At 32.6% G+C, this 22,878-nt stretch overlaps 4 protein-coding genes across 5 annotated transcripts; 1 reads left to right on the plus strand and 3 right to left on the minus strand.

Moving 5' to 3' along the window:
• Positions 1 to 308: 308 nt before the first annotated feature.
• On the minus strand, positions 309 to 7,580 carry LOC106116004 (uncharacterized). The gene is made up of 10 exons (XM_013309705.1): positions 7,345 to 7,580; positions 7,037 to 7,134; positions 6,310 to 6,495; positions 4,921 to 5,035; positions 4,746 to 4,818; positions 4,272 to 4,419; positions 3,602 to 3,737; positions 2,922 to 3,074; positions 2,345 to 2,505; positions 309 to 1,907 (listed from the first exon to the last, which is right to left on the minus strand). The coding sequence occupies exons 1-10, from the start codon at positions 7,432 to 7,434 to the stop codon at positions 1,709 to 1,711; spliced, it is 1,359 nt and encodes a 452-aa protein (XP_013165159.1). The 5' UTR covers positions 7,435 to 7,580; the 3' UTR covers positions 309 to 1,708.
• A 449-nt stretch (positions 7,581 to 8,029) lies between these two features.
• On the minus strand, positions 8,030 to 13,645 carry LOC106115703 (uncharacterized). Of its 2 annotated transcripts, none has more exons than XM_013309160.1 (13): positions 13,531 to 13,645; positions 13,131 to 13,385; positions 12,825 to 12,898; positions 12,634 to 12,758; positions 11,658 to 11,849; positions 10,681 to 10,795; positions 10,398 to 10,452; positions 10,210 to 10,321; positions 9,565 to 9,703; positions 9,134 to 9,259; positions 8,904 to 9,061; positions 8,630 to 8,769; positions 8,030 to 8,536 (listed from the first exon to the last, which is right to left on the minus strand). In XM_013309160.1, exons 1-13 carry the CDS (start codon positions 13,634 to 13,636, stop codon positions 8,073 to 8,075), a joined length of 2,061 nt encoding a protein of 686 aa, XP_013164614.1. In that variant the 5' UTR covers positions 13,637 to 13,645; the 3' UTR covers positions 8,030 to 8,072. The 2 variants fall into 2 exon arrangements, with proteins under 2 accessions (XP_013164614.1, XP_013164613.1); XM_013309159.1 differs by having other exon boundaries at positions 13,525 to 13,645.
• Positions 13,646 to 14,547: 902 nt separating this feature from the next.
• LOC106116065 (uncharacterized) lies at positions 14,548 to 18,719 on the plus strand. The gene is made up of 11 exons (XM_013309802.1): positions 14,548 to 14,717; positions 14,860 to 14,927; positions 15,020 to 15,129; positions 15,369 to 15,599; positions 15,929 to 16,043; positions 16,133 to 16,193; positions 16,276 to 16,396; positions 16,567 to 16,702; positions 16,777 to 16,923; positions 17,052 to 17,200; positions 17,371 to 18,719. Exons 1-11 carry the CDS (start codon positions 14,615 to 14,617, stop codon positions 18,056 to 18,058), a joined length of 1,929 nt encoding a protein of 642 aa, XP_013165256.1. The 5' UTR covers positions 14,548 to 14,614; the 3' UTR covers positions 18,059 to 18,719.
• A 24-nt stretch (positions 18,720 to 18,743) lies between these two features.
• Positions 18,744 to 22,620, minus strand: LOC106116066 (uncharacterized). Its single transcript, XM_013309803.1, has 7 exons — positions 22,513 to 22,620; positions 21,342 to 21,424; positions 20,845 to 20,969; positions 20,113 to 20,208; positions 19,540 to 19,709; positions 19,079 to 19,368; positions 18,744 to 18,842 (listed from the first exon to the last, which is right to left on the minus strand). Exons 2-7 carry the CDS (start codon positions 21,389 to 21,391, stop codon positions 18,767 to 18,769), a joined length of 807 nt encoding a protein of 268 aa, XP_013165257.1. The 5' UTR covers positions 21,392 to 21,424; positions 22,513 to 22,620; the 3' UTR covers positions 18,744 to 18,766.
• Positions 22,621 to 22,878: the final 258 nt, after the last annotated feature.

Raw genomic sequence — 22,878 nt, forward strand, 5'->3', positions numbered from 1 at the left:
CAATAACTGTAAATGTCAATAAATTGTTGATTTTTCCTAAAAGTTATAAGTAAAAAATCTTTTAGATGCATGACAGCGCCATCTATTGGGTCACATAATAAACTATTTCGTGACCCACATAAATTAAGCCACGAAATATTTCAACATGGTGGTAGATTATGCCCACGATTTTTGTGTACCTCAGAAACCTTTCTTTTTCACTCAGATTTTCTTACTTTTTCTTGTCTTAATGTTGGTAAGTAACTAAAAAAAGACAAACGGACGACTTTTCTCATTAAGTAGTAGGTAAATTAAAAATAAATATTTAAAAAGAATAATTTTAATAAACAACTTGTATAATAAAAACACAATTTACAACAGTCTCAAATATCCAAGCTCTCACAACCGCTATAAAATCAACAACCAATTTCATTTTTAACACAATCAAAAAGTTTTTATTAATTGCGATTTGTAGGCATAAATAATTCAGCGTAAATGTTAAAATTGTGATTAAAAAAGTATTAAGATTAAATATCTATACAACATATTTAATAATTATTTTTTTAATACGGTATTTTTAAAGATGATAACGGACACGCCATATAAAATGTAAATTACTTTTGACTATGTAAAAAAAAATATTGCCCTTTTAAATGTCAGCCAAAGCTAATTAATAAACTGTCGATGTTTGTAATCTGACGGTGACGTCACAATTTCAGTATAAATATATATAGCTCATATGTGAGTGTCAGCATTTTTAATAATTTAATTATTTATATAAATATACTAAAATAATTTTATTGCTCTTTACATTCCTATAACTAAGGTAACACGTCATCTTACACTCCTCTGTGTTATGGGTTTGATTTGAAGCATTTGAGTTGACAGATAATGCCATCCCTTACATTCTCTTTGAAAAAAACAGAGACAACATATGTCTAAAAGTGTCGCGGCTGAATTCAACGATCAACATATATATAAAGGTAGACAAGTAGAATATAAACATAGTAGAAAAAAGCTGAAAAAAATTAGTATAATAATAATATAAGTATAAAATGAAGTGACATGAAAAATTACCTTTAAATATCTTTAAAACTAAGCATGAAAATGTGAGATCTGGATGGATAGGTTTTTAGACAGTTTTTTTTTGTAATGCACTAAGAATGTCATTAAATACTTAACAAACAAAATTAATTTTTAAATTAAATAATTCAAAATTGCAGGAACATTGGTCTCAGCAACCAAGAAGTCAAGTTTCATGCACAACAATAATTGAATTTTACAATAAAAATAGCTTGAGTCTAATACAGTTTTTATAATCTACTAATTAAATGTCTAATTTTAGAATATTTGTTATCTTAATAATAAAATTGTATAAAATAGTCTTGAACAATATAATTTAAAAAATCAATAAAAACAAATAAATATGGACAAAATGGTTTGAGCAAATCTAAAACTTTTAACTTTTAAAACAAAAAAATGTGCGATCAACCAAGTGGTTTTATGGGCGATGTGAATTGCGTGCTATGCGTCAAGTTGGGAAAGCGTGGGATACACGCATAGTGGGCAACTCAGGTGGGCGACGTATATTGCTGGGCATACATCACGCTAAGCGTGGGCTTCGTGAAGATAGTGGGCCTCGTAGGTTATGTGAGAGATGTGTACTGCTTGCTGTGTTACACAATGTGGGCGTGTGGGCGTAAGCTACGCATGTGTGGGCGTGGGCGAGTTATGTGGGTGATGTATACTGGTGTGCGTGCATCAGATCCCACAGCGGCAGTTCTGTGAGCGCGGTGTGCAGCTCGTGTGTGAGCTGCGCGGTGATGGCGGGCGCCGCGTGGGCGACGCTGGCACCTCGCGCCCACGTCCGCACCAGACCAGCTGCACCGCTCAGAGGACCTAGACCAGTTACGTGCATATCCATTGACCTGTAAATGTAACAGACATAAATATAAGTTATTTATTACTCTTAGTTTTCTTTACATGAAGTGTTTCTACTAATTTTTCCGATACTTTTTGCTTATTTAGTCTAAACGATGAGCACGATCATCATCATGCCACAGGCATTATTTTAATCCTCTATCTCTTCCCATCGTTTTCTTATTAGAGAAGTGGGAAGTGGAATGGACGGAAGAGGACATGCATAGGAAGGGGATATCCTTTTTTTGTGCGTCCCTTCCTCCGTCGATTAAAAGTGGGCAAAGCATACCGAATTGCGGGTGTTTTGCCCATTTTTTCACATTTACATTAGCTTCGTTATCTCGGCGAATTTAAATGGCCGCTTGCTCGATTGTCACCTTAAAATATATGAAAAAGTTGTAGAATTTTAATAGCAGTGGTAAGGTAATATGGTGGGTGTACTGACTGCAGATGGTCTAGACGCAGACAGTCAAGCTGTGCGTACGGCTCGTTGTGCGCGCGTCCGGCGGAGAGCCGCAGATGCAGCGCGCAGTTAGCGATGGCGGCCGCAACACGCCCCGAACACGACACGCCCATCGCACGCATGCGGTATCCCTCGTATCCTATCTGTTACATTGTATGTAAACATTACATTTAAGACTGATTTAACACGTTTGGTGATGACTTTATTTTCAAATATTGATGTTGAAAATTCATTTGTATATGATAAATTCGCTTCTATATGTTTTTAAGATTTAAGAAATAGGTTCAGGTTTTCCTTTTCTTAGTTCTTAATGGAAAATCTTTATTCGTTCTTAAAAATATTTTTCATATGGGTTTCTCAGTTTAAAATTTCCGTTTGAATGTTATTTCTGTGTTATCATAGAAATTGATTCGGATCACGTTATGTTTTAAAAAGAGATTTTGATCTTAGAAACCTACAGTTAGAGTTAATCCCTTTGTATTTTTGTTTGTCATAATTTATGATAAAAAAGCTAAGCTCATTGAGATTAATTAAAGTTAAAGGATTGTTTGAAAGTGACCTGCAGGTCTTTTATCTTGAGCGTGACGCTGAAGCTGGTCCTGTTATCGGTGTGGTGAGAGACGCTGACGTCGCTGACCCTGTTGATGGTGGCGAGGTTCTTCACCCAGCCCGCCTCCGTCTCGAACTTGCCAACGAACGATATTGATCCTATCTACACATAAATCTATTTAAATTCAGATAATGCCATCATTCACTTATCCGAGTTTATTAACTTCCTAGCTTTAGCACGCGATTCCGTCCGCCCTTAATTAAAAAACCTAATTAGTAGCTTATGTATGCTTCCCGTCTATGTTCTACATCTATACCGAATTTCAGAGAGATACGTTTTATCATTCTTGAGATTACTAGTGCTAGAAATATTACTAGATTTTGCCCACGACTTTGTCTGCGCGGAATTAAAAAAAACTTATGTGTAGTAGACTCTGCCCTACATCTGTGTAAAATTTCGTTAGGACGTTTTGGAGATAAATTGTTTTAGACCTTATTAGTTAAAATCCTTTGGCACGAATTTGACGTTACAAAGTCATTGTCAGAATGATTAGTGAGTGATTTTCTTCCTAACAGTTGTAACATCCATCCATACTTTCGCATTTAAATATTAGTAAAATTTAATTAAGATATCATATAAATAAAATTATTAACAGTAAGATAAGTTTTTTTAAATGTAAATATGATTACCTTGTGCATAAAGGTGGCATGTAGGGGTGGCAACTCGAGTACCTCTCGGCGTGTCTGCAGCAGAGTGCGCCGCATGTTGATCAGCACCATGTCCACCACTCGGTTCCCTTCGTGTGACAAATCTGCTGCCATTGACCTAAAATTTTACATTATATATGTCCCCATTCGTTTCTTTATTTTATTTCTATATACTATACTCAAAATGTTTTTTTTTAATTCCGGAAGAAGTCACAGGCGACAGTTAGTCAATTTTTTTAAATAGCAGATTTTTTCGTAAATTTACTAATATTTATTTTACCATTCCAACTAAGCTCTATGCTTGTGCTCGGATATGGTTTACGATAATAGTCGAATGGCGGGATTCGAACACCCGACCTCGTGATCGGAAATCCGTACCGTTAACCATTAGGCTATTGACGCTTTAAAAGTCAATGTATAAATGTTTTCAGATATCTTGTTAGCTTTTAACTTCGCACAATTCGCTGTGCGGAACATAATCATATGTGTAATGGGGCGTTGCGAGATGCGGGAAAGAGTACAGCGCAACGCGCCAATGACCTTGAGCCAAGAAGATATTTGAAAAGAGTTATATATGTGTAATTTTAATGTAATTTGTTAAGTAGTTGTTAGCAGCTAAAAAGTTATAGTTTTTTTATATTTGGCTATTTACCTGTAGACTTCCAGCAGGCTGGGGTTGGAGTAGAGCAGGTCGGAGACGCTGGTGGCTTGACGCAGCACCAGCGTGAGGTGACGCTGAAGGCGATGTCGCAGCAACGCGTACAGAGGTAGTGACAACGCAGCAGTCAGCGGGAGATCGTCTACAAACGACAATAGTTCAAATTTTATAATAAACTAGCTATCGCTCACGATTCCGTCCGCGCGGTATTTAATTAAAACATAATGGATAATGTGTTTTTCCAGACTATGTTCTATGTCAAATTTCATCGAGATCCATTTAGCCCTTTTGGACATACCTTCAAACTTCCACCCATACATCTATCTAAACATTCGCATTTATAATATTTAAAATTGAATACACAAGACCTTAATTATAATGTGAAAATTTAAAGTCCCTTAATACAACTAAAATAATATTATATGTATGTATTCTTTGCCTAGCCTATGAAATATATAAAACTCTTACCTATGTGCTTAGCTAATTGTTCTGTTGTTGTAAATTCATATCCACCATTTCTCTGAGGTGACGGCCATGACAGCTAAAACAATATCTTGTTATCATAATATATTAAGAAGTCCGCAACTTTCACAGTATAAGAAATTAATAAGTTTAAACGATTACACGATAAAAATAAATATACCTTGACTATAACTTCATCATGTACAAAATCAATTCCCGGATTGATAAACGTAAACACATCATCTTCCATAACTAGACCCACATTCACATCCGCTGTCATATTTGATAATGATATTCTGAAATTAACTTAACATTTAAAAATACAACAAATATAATTGTTTAAAAGTCAATGCCTGTGACAGCGTTCATATGGAATAAGAAAAAGGTAATTAGTAGCCTATGTGTTCTTCTAGATTATGTTCTACATCTATGCCAAATTTCATCGAGACATGTTAACCCATTCTGGAGATACTTTCTAAGTTACATCCATATGGATGGACATATACATTTAAAATATTAGTAAGATTGACATACACTTATTTGGGTATTTCCTGTTGGGCTGATCAGTCCACTGACCTCTCAACTCAATAGGATTTTTTTCCTAATGGGCCGAACCAAACCATCAGCTCAACAGGAAACACCCATTTATGTGCTTAAGAAACAGTCAAAGAAACATAAGTTAAAGAAAAATAACACCAATTATAAAGATAAAAGTATTAAAATTAATACTAAATAAAATGTACATACATTAAAAACATTAGTACACAAGTTTATAACATTTTTATATAATATAAAGCGTTTAAAGCCTTGTATTATATAATATACAAAAACAATTAATTACCATATCCTTATTGCACAGACCTTACAATCAAAAGAAAATACAATTATTTACTTTGTGATAAAATACTTATTTAACAGAATACATAATGAGAGTTGTAATAATATAATAATAAACAATTTACACACATAATTTAAATTGAAAGAAAAATTCATGAAACATAAAATGACCACTCCTTTTCATAGTAAGTGAAACATCCATTAATCGTCTAGTAGTTACCAATGACTTTGTCCATGCAGAATTAAAAAATGTATTAAGCCATTAGTGCATAAAGTTTATTAACACCTTTTTCATTATGATCACTGTAATATATTTTCATTTCGAGTGTATTTGACCATTAAATTGTATAAAATATTTAATCAATATGAAAGTTTAGATTTTATAGCCCGTCCGATAAATCGCTCCCCGGAATGTCATACCAACAGTATTACCACTTCAAATATATATTACACTACTGTTTAAAAAAATAAACTGTTAGTAAAATATATATAACTCCTAAAATAAGAATTTTATTGGCGTCCGATTTATCGAACATCATGCACTAATGGGTTAAACATAGGCTATGTCTCTAAGCCACAGTGTAGCTTCCCAATAGTAAAAGAATTTTTTTAAATCAGTTCAGTATGAAATCAGTCATTAGTTTTAATATAAACAAACAATCAAATCTTTCCTTTTTATAATATTAGTATAGATTAACAATATCAAAGTTAATTAAAAATGAATTTTACTTACAACACATGTCCCTCTGACATTACAGGTATTAAGTTATATAGATTCTCATTAAATGCAGAGTATAGGCCTTTCACACTGACCTCGCCCAGTGAACATCTCAGACTTAGCGCCATTGATTTGAGATCTAGAGACACTGTCTGCAGGTGGAATGTCGGTGTCCTGAGTAGTTCCAATCTTGTTAAATTACTGCAACAACAACACATAAGTCTGTCACATAATTTGTAATAATTTTCAAAAAATATGCCATCCATTTATATTGAAGACAATATTATTTACAACAGTTTTGTTTTGGAAAATTAATATATTAAAAACTAGCTGTTGCCTATACTCTGTCCATGAGTTATAAAATTTTTTATAAGTAACCTATATATTCTTCCAGACTATGTTCTACATCTATACCAAATTTCATTAAGATCTATTCAGCGGTTTCACAGATACCTTCAAACAAACATCCATCTATCTAAACTTTCGCATTTATAAGATCATAAAATCAGCTTACTGGATCCTGAATGACATTTTTAAAACAGTATTAATTTAATTATATAAATAAGTTTTCAAAATTGATCAAAAATAGTGACTAGAGATACAATATAACTGATAGTGCAAAAACTTTCTGAATATATACTTTTTATGTAGTAGTGTGTCATAAACTGTTCTGTACTAAGTAAATTAATCTAAGTTTTAGAATATTTATTATGGTTATTTGAACTTGTTTAATTAAACTTACACTTGGGTATTTTTCGCAAAATAAGATGTATCCTCCAAAACATCAGGTTTGATTTGTTCACCATTTTTATTCTGTTGCAGTATAACATTTGTAAAGCTCTGTAATAATGAAACATTTACAAAATATAACTTAAATATTATTATAAAGCTGTAATGATAAAACATTGTATCAAATTAAAAAAAAAAGAATGCATTTGGATAAAAAACTTTAAAACCACACAGTACAGTATGGTAAATGACAAGCTAAAGTCTAGACTGATATTAATTGACAAATGAATTAATGTAATGGTAAAATGGTACATTATTTACCCGTTTGATAACATCTTGAAGATTTGGTTGAACATTTGTTAATAGATCCAGCAACTCTTGCTTAATATCTACACTTTCTTCGTCAGACATCTTGTCACATACATTACCTTGATACTAATATCAATTTCAAATTCGGTCAAAATATTAATTTGAATTAAATTGATTTATCTAAACATATTGTTTTAGCACAATATCATAATTTACAATTTTGTACAGCAAGGCAGTGACAAGGTGACATTGACAGACACTAATTTTGACAATGTCAAATTGATACCCAAAAAATTACATTGAATTACAGATTATAGACAAACAGTGAGATCAAGTTTTTTAAAATGAACGGTTATATCACAACAATTTAAAAGGTATTTTAATGTGACGTTGATAATTAAAATGACTGGCAAACGAGCAAGCGGCCACCTGAATTCGCTAAATCAGCGAAGTGACCGCAACCGATAGACATCCAAAATTGTAGACGTCTTGCCTACCTTTCATCTACAGAGAGGATGCACTGACAAGTGGTTTTCCCCTACCTATGCCTAATCTTCTTATTCTTCCCAACCTTTTTTTTATAAGATGAAGGTGGTAAGAGGATGTGGACAAAGATTAGGTCTTCAGCACATACACTTAAGAATCTATTAAACTTAGGTTAAAACTAAAGAAGAAAAACAATAAAGATAGGCAAAGTGGGTTTTTGTAATTTTCTATGTACTTTGGTGCTTCTAATAAGTCTATTTCTCATTTTTTCTTCCTGGTATCTTGTTTATAAATATAGAACTCTTTTTATTACGCTTTTGCTTGTGTTTTGGCAAAACGTCATTTTTCTTTTTCTTTTTTTCGATTTCAGAAGATTCACTCTTTGATTGATCTTCGTCACTAAAAACCATAGGACCTTTGATTCTTTCGACTTCCTCTGTTTTCACATTACTTCGATTTTCCCCTTCAATTTCTTCTTCGCTACTACCGGGTGCAGCGTCGCCTTCATGTTTATCAATTGATATCTCAATATTAGTAGCATCATTTCCGCTACCATTGAGCATTTCATTTGATTCTGCTTCGTTAGTTTGTTTTAATGTTTCATTTATCTGTTCTTCATTTTTGTAACTTAACTCATTTTTATTGCGATTGTCAGTATTTGGTTCGTTTTCTTGGGACAATGTTTGCTCTTCTATGTTAAAAGCATTAAGTCTTGGCTCTGGAAACAACAAAATTAGTGATTTGTACGTTTACGTAGAAATAGTTTAATTTAATTTTAAATTTTACTGTTTAGATTTAAAATGTTTCTTACCACATTGTGTTATAGTACTGATCATCTTTACATTGTGTATAATAGCATTAGAAATAAATGTGAAGATGTGACGTTCAAGTAAATTCTTAAAATTTCCAATAATCCTATTTGCAGGTCCTTCTACAGTGATTGATTCTGGCCTAAAGAAAAGATAAAAAGTAAAATTAAAAAAAGTTAATTGAAATGACTTCATTTCAATTTACAAACATATTCCAAAAAAATTAACCAGAACATAGCATCACATTTAATATTTAAAGTATTGTTCTTTACTTACTTTACTTGTTCTAAGGAGTCAATGACTATGTTCAAAGTTTCTGGGTTTTTTGTTAGAATTAGTCCCATGTGAGCTATTAATTCATGAGCTGTTACAAATAATACGCCATTTATCGGAGGCACACCTGTGTTGAATACGGCTTCGTAATGATAAGTTGCCTAATAGAAGAGGTTATCAATTAAGTTTTATAGTTGAAATTAATTTTAACTTATTTAATAAAAGTTATTAACCTGTAAACTACTAAATCCAATCGTCATGTCTATTTTACGAAACTTGTCCTCTCTCTTACATGTCGCTAGACCTCTCCTATGAATTGTGTCTAAGCCCCGTAGCACACCCTTTGTAAGCTTCATTTGCTGGAGACAGAATATTGCAAGGTATCATTACATGTTTTTGATGTACAATTTTTTTTAGAAAGAAAAAGAGACAAGCGAATTTAGTTAATTATGTAACAAAAACACACTACAACAATGTTTATTTGCGAGGTTTTTGTAGTAAACAAGAACATAGTACAGAGAAATGTTACATACCACATCAGAAAAGAAATAATAATACTTTGACCTCTTTTTTAGAGTTTTTCTGGAGCCATATCACTAGAAGTTTTTATAATTATAAGAATCGCTAGATTCAAGATTAAAATAATTAGAAATAGTATTTGTACCATTCCAGTAACAGCAGTAACTGTGAATTTGGGAATTTGAACAGCATCAAAATACAATTCTAATAATCTTTTCTTCATTTTTTCTAAAACTTGATCGGTATAATCGTCAAGTGCAAGCGTTTTTTCCTTCTCATATTCCCTATAAATAAATCAACAGCGGTAGCAACCGTAACAATAACGTCTGTTGCAAAAACGAGTTGGTTTGATTGGTGAAATGAACCACAACCACACAGAAGACAGTTAAAATGGAAGTAATTCAGTGTATGGTCTGACCAGTGTGTATGTCATAGGCCCAATTTTAGTCCTCTTTCCTTTCCTACCTTTTTCTTATAAGAAACGAATTGGAAGCGGAAGTAGTTTTGGCGGAGGAGGGGAATATAGGTAGAAAAAGAGGGTCTTGACAGATGGACGGAAGGACAACAAAGTGATCCTATAAGGGTTCCGTTTTTTTCCTATGAGGTACGGAACCCTAAAAACAAACTCTTTCTCCCTCCGTCCATTACAGGTACAATGCATGTACAATTGCGGATGTCTATGGGCAACAGTTGCTTTAGTATTTAGGTGAATTTAGATGCTCGCTTGCCAAAATACAGCAATGTTTGTCGATATGGTTGTATGATGATGAAAACAAAGAAGATAACTTACAATAATTCAGCATTAGCCTTACTTCCCTCCAAACCAAAATACATTAAATAATCGTTAAAGTAATCTTTCAACCATTTGTCCAAGTCCGTTTTTAATCTGTCCAGAAACTCATCTGCGACAAAAAAATATAGTTAAATGAAAGTAAATACGATGATTTCCAATAAAATCAATTTTATTAAGACATTTACCAATATTTTTCCGTTGTAAAGTTATAGGTTTAGTTGTATCTTCATTATTTTGATACTGTAACGAAGACAGTAACTAAATTAAATCGATACACTAGAAAACAGATAAAATCTAGTAAAGGAATACAGTTTAGATGTAAGCCTTGGAAAATAAAAAAAAATTTTATTAAAGTTTTCTTACATCTGAATTTAATCTGTGATGATGACTAAATAAATTGACAGGTCAATATCGCAGAAGTGTTTTCAATGAAGACCAAAAATGCTAATAATATGCAAAAGCACTTACTGTCATCAATATGTCGTTTGTGGTTATATCGGAAACAACAAGTTCGATGGTCAATTTGTTCCGTAGCAAACGGTACCTTCCTTCCATATTGTATTGCACGTTTCGTAATAGAAATCTATTGTTAACCAAATAAGAAAATACAAATAAGTCGTTTTGCTTACATTCGACCCCCGTAGGTTGGGATAATTCCCAACGGAGGCGATTTTCTTTTTCAGGTGTATAGTTAAGGTAAATAAGAAAAGGAATGCGTAACTTGTAACATACAGCTGGATTTGGGAATAAGTAAAAAACACATTGCTTGAGTTGTTAGGATAAATTGAAATAAATTAGTTATTACATTTAAATATTTGCAAAATTTAGAAAAAATAATAAAAAGTTTTCATTGGCCGTTACATCTAACTACAGCAAGAGCAATAAATGTAATTTTACGTATATGCGAAACCATTTGTCGAGTTTCCTCGTCTATAAAGGAAGTTAATAAAATAGTCCTTCAAGCCGGATAACCGTAAATCCGGCTATATCCGACACAGATGTTGCTACTAACGAAATTTATCTTCGTTTTTGGTTCCACATTGTGTTTTAAAGGATATGAAAAAACTGATATCATAAATACTTGGGATACAATGTACATATGTATACCGTAAATGGAACAAAGGAATGTACAAATATAAATTGGATTGATTTCATAACGATACGTTGGAAATTCTTATCTTACAAAATAAATGTCAAGCTATTTTGAGGTATATCTTGAATCATTGTCGTCATACATGTCGTTTGGGACATAAACATATTATATATACATATTGAATACTCTGGTAACTGAGTAACATCCTGTACTATACTGTATACTGTAAACTGACTGAGACACTAAATACATAAGCTTATTTTCATTTTTTATTCGTTATAAAAAATCGCACTAATTTGGTGGTTCGGTTCTTAGGACGTCAGTACTAGTAAATCTGTCAAGATGTACTTACTCTACTTCACCAAATGTAGGCTTGTAGAAGAGTTCAGATGGATCAGATTGAGTAATAAGACGTTCATAAGCCCCCAGAATGTGGAGATCATTGAGCGATAGCTTGGCAGTCAGCACCATGTTGGCTAAATCATTATGCAAGACATCAACGCGAAAGTGTGTATTGTTCCTGAGCTTCATTCGGTGGAAGAATCTGAAAAGGAGACTTTGTTTACCATCTTATTAGTAGTTAAACCGTGTGGGCTCTTCCTGATTTTAATCTAACAAAGGTGAAAAACAAACGCTTTTGCCTTTTAAGAACTATTATATAATACTTAATTTTTATTTAACCGCTTCAAATTCTTGAACATCGTAAAATTCAAGTTCAAGAAGGACAAATTCTATAGACTAGAGTATCAAAACGATGAAAGGACATTATCGCATAAATACTTCTGCTCGATTATGAGACCTTCAAGTGATATTGGCCAAATATAGGATCATAATATTCATAATACCATTAACCCATTTTTTTATTGCGTAAGAGAATTTCCTTGGCAGGCTCGTAATCTCTACATGACGTAGACGCGGACGTAGCCTTGGAGAATTACATATGGACAGGAATATTAGGGAGCCTCATGTTCCGTGGACCGTGACAGATTACTCGCTGGGACGGAGGGATTTGCGAGATTATAAACATATAAGTAACTCTGAATTATCCTTCTATATGGAGAGAATCCCTTATAAAATATTAACGCTGTAATCTTGTTGCCATCATTACTAAAGACCAATCAGTAAAAAAATTCTTTTAATGGATTAATGGGAAATGAGGTAGATAAATTGCTCCTCTAACAATGGAGTAAAGTATTTTGTTGGAAGGTCCCAATATCATTTGGAAAATAAATTTAACTAAACAAATTAAATCATCAAAATGTTATTAGATAAAGTGATACTTAGTGTATGTCATCGCGTTGCAAATATTAATTTGTAAAATAACTTACAGAATAGAATCTTGTAGTCTCATCATGCTGTAACCTCCAAGATTAATCCCGGCCGGTATGAACCCGGGATCACCGCTGGATTTTTGAGAAACTCGTTCAGCCGCCCCTTTAGTTTTGAGCATCATCTAGAAAAAATAATTGATGATACGAATAATAGAATTTCTGGAAAAACTTCTGCATTTTTAACTCACATCCAACATTTGTTTGTCGAAGTCGTCGCTTTTGATTGCTTCTTCATATTTCTTACGCACTGATTCGTATCGACCTAAGAACAGAAATCAAATTTTAGATAGAGACATATGCAAACTGTAAAGGTCTCTGTTCTGTATACTATTAGACATTATTAGTTAGAATCCTTTAGAGCGAATGGCACGCTTTAGTTATAAAGTCAAGCGTCAGATTGTTTAATGAGGGGACATAAACGTTGATATTTTATAAGGCTAGTATTGCGCTGGTTCAACGACGCCGCTTCGGATTTTCTTCCTAACAATACTTACTGTCCAATCCATCCATTGTTTCGAAATGATTTTGTGCATTTACATTCATCCAGCATTGATTCTTGGGATACTCTTGTTGCAGTACTGACTGTGATATCACAGGAGGCAGGCCTTCTTTTTTTCTTTTTTCAGCATCAAATATTAGAGGTGCTTCTGTTATGTTTTCCTGGTGTATTATTTCAGCGGTGGAAGAATTATTCAGAGTAATGGGACCAAATCTTTTTCTGCTATAGACTTTTCGATTCAAAAAACGTGCTGTGAGAATTATCAGAATTTTAGAACATTAATTGGGATAAAAAAAACAATGTGTAAAGTAATCGAAAATAGACAAAACAAATATTTTGCTACAGGTTAATTATGATGAAATTCACATAAGCGTTATTAGATTTTTTATCTTTACCTTTCCCAGATTTTGATTTATTATTCGAATCACAATTTACATAGGAACAAAAAATAATAACAAATATAAACGTTAAAATTAACAGTTGTACAACAGACGTCGTCATATCGTTAAATCTTTAGTTTAAAAATAAACTTTTAATTATCTTAAGATAACGAGAATTTCTAGTAAAGGAAATTTCAATTATTTTTTTAATTGTTATTCTTTGTTATGCAATGAAAATATAATAATCAAATATTTCCAATATAAAATATTTGAAGACTTTAGAAGTTCACTAGATGTCGCCCGCGACTGTCCGCGCGGGATTAAAAATAGATGTTGGCCGATTCTAAGACCTACTCAATATGCTCTACTATATATAAGATTATTTACCCTTGTCATGAGTTTCCACAGCTTTGTCAAATGCAAAAGAACACCTTTTCATCTCTCTTGAGGGATGACATGATTTGTGCAAGGGTGTCCTATGGAAAACTACGGTTAGGAAGTTAATAGAATATATGAAATAATCCTATGCTACTCTCACGCCGGTGTGGCTTATACTTTTTCCCGATTCAGCTTTATTGTTTATATTTTCCCATACACTTTTAGCTGTTAATTTTCAAAATGCTTTTAAATTATTTTATGCTTGAAAACATTGAGTTTTTAACTTCCTCAACGGCTGATGCCTATTAGGGAAACTCTACTGGAAGCTCAGTAGTATCGACATTGAATAATTGGTAAAAAAACAAGGTCATTTTTAACGTTAATATTTTTGTACAAATATGTATTTATTTATGATCCTACTGTAAATAATGTTACGATTGGATAATCGTTATTATTGCTGTAGACATACTGGCGAATAAGATTATTTGAAAAACTTAAAAGAACAAAAAAATTAATAAAAATATTCTGAGGCAAAAAATGTAATCTTCATTTATAACCCAACATAGAATCTACATTTCTGCTATCAAGGTTAGATTGTAAAAATATTTTCCTTATCTTTTTAATTAAATAACTTAATGAACTTTTGGTTGTAAAACTTTAGTTACATAGTTTAATGAAACATTCCCTCCAATGTCATTGAGACTTTGAGAATCGCTGGAATATGAATTACTTTTTCATTTTCTTCATAGTTTTTGAAGTAATTTTGGAGAACTATCTAACCGCTTCTGATTTTGGATCTGATATTTTAAATTACTATAAAAGCGGTAAGTAAAAAATAACTATTCAGTAAACTTAATCTGTAAAATAATAAAATCCTAGTATTACTGAATGTCATCTCAAGGTTGTGTCGTTTTATGGTATAAAAATCTTCATTATTTTTTTTTGTTTAAATTATTTCGCAAACAGAAACAGTAAGCAATTTTCACAAGCAATGGGAGCTGCACAGAAAGTCATACGAGAATGCTTTAAAACTAGTAAGTAAATCTACTATTGTAACCTAACCAATTCACGAAATGTAAGAAAATCCTAACAATACAAGCAAAATGAACGTTTTTTTTATACACAGGCATTAAGGGATAGTTTTGGAAAAAAAACAATGAATACTATAGAAAGAAAAATGGAGAATGAGTGTAAATTATCAAATGGATTTTATGTTTTCGATAACATGGTGCACGTGTAAGTACTAGTTATATAAAATTTAAAAAAAAACGTTACTTTTTATTAATAACTTTCATAAATGTTCTGAATTTAATGGCGACTTTATCTAACGAATTTGCCACGTGTGTACGTTCGAATTTAATTTACAGACATATTTGACAAGTAAAAATCCGAATATGATTTGCAAAGTTTGAATTTAGAAGCCTATCGAACCAAGATACAATTTTTAGATTTTTTTATCAACTGTAACATTCTAGGTTTCTCCAAGAAATGCATCTCACCGAGTTACCACACTTGAAGGAGCCGGAAATAAGTTTTCCATTAGCGTACAATGCTCTTTCAGTCGAAGTGGAGCTAGGCAAGATGATAATTGAGACGGATTATTATATGATGAGGAATACTTCGGATGTACTATCTGCTGGTGAACAAGATCCATACAAAAATTCACCATTTGTACTACAGCAAGTTCAGGATGAAGGACATTTGGCGTAAGTAAACCTACGGCCGAGGAAGTTTATTTCCTAAACTTTTCGGTGAAATGTAATTTGAAGCAAAATACAATTAGGTCGAAAACTTGTTTTAGCAACAAAGACAGTACAGTCAGCTGTAAAAAAAGTGCACATGCTCTTGACGAATACGTGCATAAGTATTTTTGAAACCAAGTTCCTGAAGTTTTGAAAATGTATGCATATTCATGCAGCTGACTGTACGTTATGCTGTCTAAAGTAGAAAGTGACAAATCATTGTCCATACCTACAAAAATTCACTAATCACTACGTTAAATATTGATTTGAACTATTGAACTCTGTTATTACAGAATCATAGCTGAAGGTTGTTTTGTGAGTGGCTTCACTATAGTTAGATTGACTGGATTTACAGTTACCTTAGGTCATGATACATTTGGTCTAAGAAATTGCAAATTTAGTATCGAGGTATTTAATTTTTTTTAATAATTTGTTTAATTTGTTTGAGGACAGTATTACATTGAAATAATATGAATAAATGAATTTTTAACAATCAGATTTCTGGAGAAGGTTCCGGTTCTCCGCCTGTAATAGCATCTTATTTTTCAAAAGCACAAGGTAATTCTTTAAATAATTGATATATTTATCCATATAATACCATCTTCCAAGCATTTTTAGTTTGTAACTTATTCATTTGTAGCAAGTATTTTAGAAAATATTTTAAGCAAACCAATACGAAAGGAACTTATCGCAAAGTTACGATCAGCGGCGTTTAGTTTTATCAACACTTCTTTTTTCGAAGATGAATTGCCTAAATATCGGTGAGCTACTTAAAATAATGGTTAATTTATTTAGTTACGATCAAAAAAGACAATGCCAAAGTTTTACAAGTATTCAATAATCCAGGATAAAAAAATCAAGTCAAAACCAAGGGTTATGTTACCGAAATATTAATACAAGTTTTTAATTTACACGAAAAATTCCTTAATAGACATGAACAGGAAAAAATCTTCAAACAAGCTTCTACTTACGTCAATCAATATGTACATGACACGATTAAGGAGAGTATTGTGAATAACAAAGCATCTTATGATTTTGATCCGATGAAAATATCTTGGACTGTTAAAGTAAGCATAGACAAATAGAAGAATGAAACTATAATACGTTTGTCATAATTATTTATAGTATTTATAATTTCTAGGAACAAGGTAATACAAGCGAGGAATCTGTTAGTCTTGAAGACATTGTAATCGATGGTTTTGATACAGCATATTCTCCACAAATTGGTGGTCCTTATAAACTAAGAACAGTAGGCATCGCAGACACTCTACGATATAATACACTAAAGGTACGTAAAGGTAATTAATCAAAATTTAAAGAATCCACGAGTGAAGAAAAGAAGCTTTTCTCCTATGTTAGATTTTGGTAGGCTAAAGATTTTTTGGGATAGAACTGTTTAATAAATTGTTTTTTTAGATTCACGGAAAAATAATATTTGAACGGAATGATTTAAAAAATGAACATGGATTTTACATGGAGCTACAAGACGTTACGTTAAACATAAATATTGATTTAGAGGACACTTCTCAGAGCACATTTAACACAGACAGTTACTTTTATTGGAGGTAAGCATTATAAATCTTAATTCAAATCGAGATTCAAGAGTTAAGACGATAGTTATAATTTGGGCGTTTTAAATGTTTATCGATGAAACGAATATTATTTTCCAATTTAAAAGTGATAAGTAATTTTAATTGTAATTCATCCTTATAATTATATAAACCTTAATTGAAAGGAACACGGACTTCTCTATCATAAATCTTGAAGAAACAAGCAAAAGAATTGTAGCTGAATCAATTATAAGTGGTTATTTGATAAATAAAGTATCAAATTATTTAAATAACAAAATACCGAAATCATCGATTGGTGAAACTGGGAAATCGGTGGAAGAAAATGACGGAGAGCATGAACAAGATGGTGACCCAGAAAATGAACAAGATGGTGTTAAAAGTATGGAAGCCAGTGACGTGAGTGCAGTAGAAGAAAATGTTAATATCAATATTTCTATAAATGAATCAGAAGGCAAAGTGGACGACGAAGCGACGTTGAAAGATCAAAATATTGATGAAGTTACTGATAAGGACAGTGAAAAGAATAAAATGAAAAAGGATATTTCACTGGATGTAGAAAGTGTTGAAGAAGCTAGAAGAGATATTCAAATCAAACCTAATCTTAGGAAAAAGAAAGGTTTTCTATCACGCAATAGCAATGGTAAAATCAAAAAACATAAAGATAAACACAAGAAAGAGAAACATTTCCAGGAAAATATCAAATATGGTAAAATAAAGAAACACAAACATAAACATCACACTGAAAAGAAAGACAAGAAATATAAGAAAAAGGGTAAAAAATCTTCAAACACAAAACGACAAAATACACAAAAAATTTCTGGATTACCAATATCTTACGATAATGAAGTATGATAATCGATATTTTGGTTGGTTACATTTCATGTTTTGGGTCACTATTCCTTACGTAGTATATTCTGCGTTTTGTTCTAATAAATATATTTTTAAACCATGTATTTCAACTTAAAAAATAAGGTACCATATTGCTCCTTTATCCAATACACGTGCAATTATATTTATTTTTCATTTCCATTTTAAAATGGTGAGTTACCTTTCTGTAGTAAATGTGTTTTGTCACTTGAAACTGTTCACTTTGAGAGGCTCAACACTTCAATTAACCTTTTTGCCAAGAGCTAATTAAAGAGTATGAACCGTTTCGTCTATTGTTACGGTACGGACGGGAAATATTGCTACTCATATATCTTGAGGCTATTCACCTGTTTAGTTAGGATAAGTGAATTGCTTTGTGTTACTAGTATTACTACCTTAAATGTAACTAAGTTTGCAGCGTGTATTACTATTGAACACAAAATTAAAATTTAGTAAAAAAAAAACTATATTTATTGTAGGAAATTAAAAGTTAGCAATTCAAAAATAAAATAAAAAAAACAGCTTTATCGAAAACTCTCTTAAAACTGCTCTAGTTTGGTAAACCTTACATTTCTATTCTGTCTGTTCTCTTCTAATTTCAAATAATTATGAAGACATAGATTTTTTACCCAATATGTCACGTTTTTATAAAAAACCATAGTATAGGTCAAGATTATACCAAATTCTTATGTTTTAAACTGGTTTATATGCAATACCATCCTCTTCTAATTCTGGTCCGCCTTCAAATTGCCGCATTGGTACAAAACGCCTGAGAGCAAATATTACCGTTACTTATTATTTTTAATAACTTTAATAAGCGAGATACTAGATAGACTACTAGAAAGTGCTACATTTCTTCAACCAGCATTTTGGATTATGCCATAGATACCATACCGGTTGCAACCACAATGACATTCAGAACATCATAGAACATCATACGTGTTTTAATGTTCAAGACTTTAGTAAAACAGCTCAGCAGTATAAGTGCATTTGAAATAGGCATACCTTGTTGCATATTCCCTTTCGTCATCTTCGGGTTTTTCATCAGGCATTTCTTTGAGAATTTTCATTTTTGATTTAATTTTATCTTTGTCATCTAAATCGCCAACTTTATAAAAGTATTCATCCGGGTCTTTTCTAGAGTAGTCTGCTGAGAGGTCTTTTATCGGAGAAAATTTCCTCATAATTATTGAGGAACTTCCACTCTCTAATACCGTCGTTTGAATAGCTGGATTTGGTTGAATTGAAATTTTCTGTACTGGCGGTGTTGTGAATCTGTAATAACTAACGGAACCCTGAAAATATAATATGTATGTAATAATGAGCGTCGGTGGCTTAGGTATTAACCACTTGACTTGTAATCTGCAGGACCTGGGTTCGAATACGTTCTTACGGTAATGAAAAACATCTTGATGCAATCTGCACATACTTATTCACAATTTTAATTGTTTTTTTATTGTAATAACCTCTGGCACATCTTCTTCACTACCCGGCATTTCCGAAGATTGTGACTTCGTGAACTTGGAGAGTCGTTCAGCGTATTTCCTTGTGTCGTCTGCCTTCCCCAATGTTTCGGACAAGGGTTTCTTGCCGCCAGTATCAGCTATATTTTCCTGATAGTCCGTACTGAAGTTTGCTAAAGCAACAAGAAACAGAGTTAGACAGCAAAGTTTCGCCCAGCTTTCAGACGATCTCCGATATTTCTCTAAATTGGATTACCAAAGTCAGTTCTATTCCAAACTAATATGGAATCTACTGGAGAATGTCATATTACAACAAAATAAATATCGGCTTATAAATGTCAAAGCTCTGAGTTGCCGATAATGAAATAAAACATGCGAATTAAGAATATTCCACTTTTTGGAAGATATTATTATATATTATAATATTTCTTTTACCATTCCAACTAAGCTCCAGGCTAGGATATGGTTCACGAAAATAGTCGAATTGCGGGATTCGAACCCCTGACCTCGTGATTGGAAATCCGTACCCTTAACCGTTAGGCTATTGACGCTTATAAATGGTTTCCGGTTACTTACAATCCAAATCATTTCCAAATCTTCTGCCTCCAAACTGTGCCAAATCTGGTCGATCGTTCATTTGTCCACGTCTCATGTATACAGTAACATCGGACCCTAGAAATAAAATAAACATAAGTAGTACTTAGCAAATCATTTAAAAAATACATTATTAGAAAGATTAGTTGATGATTGATTTTTGAAAATGATGGATTATATTTTTTTTTATATCATAAGGTGGCAAACGAGCGAGCGTGCACCTGAAATCGCTGAAATAGCGAAGTGACCGTTGCCCATAGACATACGCAATTGCATATGCGTTGCCAACCTTTAATCGATGGAGAAGAGGATGCACAGAAAGAAAATGTCTTCCCTTTTCATGCACCCTCTCATTCGGAAATTCCACTTCCACTTCCCATCCTTTCCTTATAAGAAAAAGGGTGGGAAGGGAAAGAGGACTAAATTAGGCCTCCGGGACGCACACTAATCAGACGAAACGTGGAATTGCTTCCACTTCACGCCTGTCTTCTGTGTGGTCGTGGTATTTCATCGGGCGAGCACACAATTCGTGCGAGCACACAATTCGTGCGAAGATGTTAAAGCGGGCTCTACCACTGTTATACACATCTAAACTGTTACAGTAAATCGCAAAAATTTTACATGTTAGAAGAATCGTTAGAAGCAAAAATGAATCATTTTAGGTAGCGCTGTATAACCATGTCATAAATTATTAGATAGACCCAGTTTACTTACTGGTAAATGTGAGGAACTCTGCCAATGAATAATTGTAACCGTAAGCAATCCCGGCTATGATGCTGATGCAGAATCCAATGCAAACGATGAAGATCAGCATGCCCAAGAGGCAAAAGGTGATAGCCCTGGAAGCAGTCCAAAGTCTTATTCATTCTGAAAGTTGTTACTTAATTTTACGTGTTTTTGCCCGATTTACAAGAGGGTAATGTTTTCGCTTATGTAAGCTGTAAAAAAAGTCTTGAATCTTACTTGTCATAACTTTTTTAAATCGATTTATAATTTTTTTAATTTTTCGAGTATATGGTCAAATAAGAATGTGTAATATGAACTATTACAGTTTATTAGTTAAAAAGTAAAAAAAAACTATGTTTAAAAAATAATTCAGTAGATGGCGCATCTCATCCACTGGTGTCAGGTGGGTTTTTTTTTAAATTAAGGTAAGGTTATTTATAATACAATATCAACCCGCTACACTGTTTATTACCATTTCTACTAACCTCTGGACAACGTCCAAACTCCATACTAAACAGTTGCATATCTGACACATTGTGCTTGTTATCAGTTGTCTTTATTTGTGGATCTAGAACAATAAACGATTTCAATACAACGAATTCAAAGTTCTAATTGCATGTCATATTTTCTAAAATCAAAACTGTAGCCTTTTTTAATTTCTTGCTGTATTGTGGTATGAAAGGTTAAACAGTCTAGTCTAGTCTTTCCACAGATTAAAAAAATACCTATAAAATACACTATAATGTTCTTATTAAATAAAAAAATATAAATAGCGCTCAAAGACACATAAAAGAACACGAAGTAAAGAGAATTCCTTGTAAATATTTTAACGAGTAGCGTAACCTCAAAGCGTTTCGTAAAAATTAAACGCTTATACAAAGAGAGAGTTGATGTCACAAACGAAAAAAGTAAAGTTACGTATACAATATTTACCAAGGAATTTGTTATTTTTAGTACAAAATTAGTATGTTGATTTTATCTTTTTAAACATCTTTTTGATAGAGCACAAATTGTAGATGCGAACTACAAACATTAATGTATGTGTGAAAAAAGTAATTGATTGATCAGAAGTCACGTTTACACGATGTTCACATGTTATTAACAAAGTATAATTTGTGTATTTAATTTTAACGAGAGAAGACTGCTGCTCATATAAATAAAGCAGTCAAGTATGGCCATAGTCGCGCGATATTCGCACTATTGGAAAAGAAGTTTTGGTATTCTAATTAGACTACACAAGAATCTTACTAATATTATAATCGTGAATGTTTGGATGTTTGTTGGAAGGTATCTCCGGAACGGCTCTATGGATCTTAATGAAATTTGGCACAGATGTAGAACATAGTCTTTTTTTATATATTAAGGTGGCAAACGAGCGAGCCACCTGATATCGCTGAAATAGCGAAGTAACCGTTGCCCATAGACATACGCAATTGCATATGCGTTGCCTACCTTTAATCGACGCAGGAGAGGATGCACAGAAAGAAAATAATTCTGGAAGAACACATAGGCTACTTATTCAGTCTTTTTTTAATTCGGCACGGACGGAGCCGTGGGCGACAGCTAGTATGAAATAAAATGCTAACGATGAAGAAGATCTCTCCACTTATTTTATAAACAATATTTTATCAAAGTAAAACGTAAGTTATTACATACCATCGTATTAAGAATTGCGGCAGAATAAAACTGTACAGTAACATGTTATCATATTTGAAATATTGAAAAGAAAATAAATACAAAAAACTCATACAACGTTTGATTTTCGTTGACATAAATGATCAATGTCAATTTGGTGTCAATCAACAAACTTTTTTATAAAATAAGCTATTACATTTTGACATTCTGCCACAGATATTCTGTTTGGATTTGGCTTTTCATATATTAAGTACTCGATGTGCCAGTGGGCTTATACTGCAACAATCACGCCCATAAGCCAGTGGGGTGGCCAGAGAACCATTTTTATTCTCTTTGAAAGCCATTGGATAATGGTAGAAGTAATTTGCCATCCACACTGAAATCAAT

This window comes from Papilio xuthus, unplaced genomic scaffold (assembly GCF_000836235.2).
Source record: "Papilio xuthus unplaced genomic scaffold, Pxut_1.1 DF827777.1, whole genome shotgun sequence".
In the NCBI taxonomy this organism is placed as follows: Eukaryota; Metazoa; Arthropoda; class Insecta; order Lepidoptera; family Papilionidae; genus Papilio; species Papilio xuthus.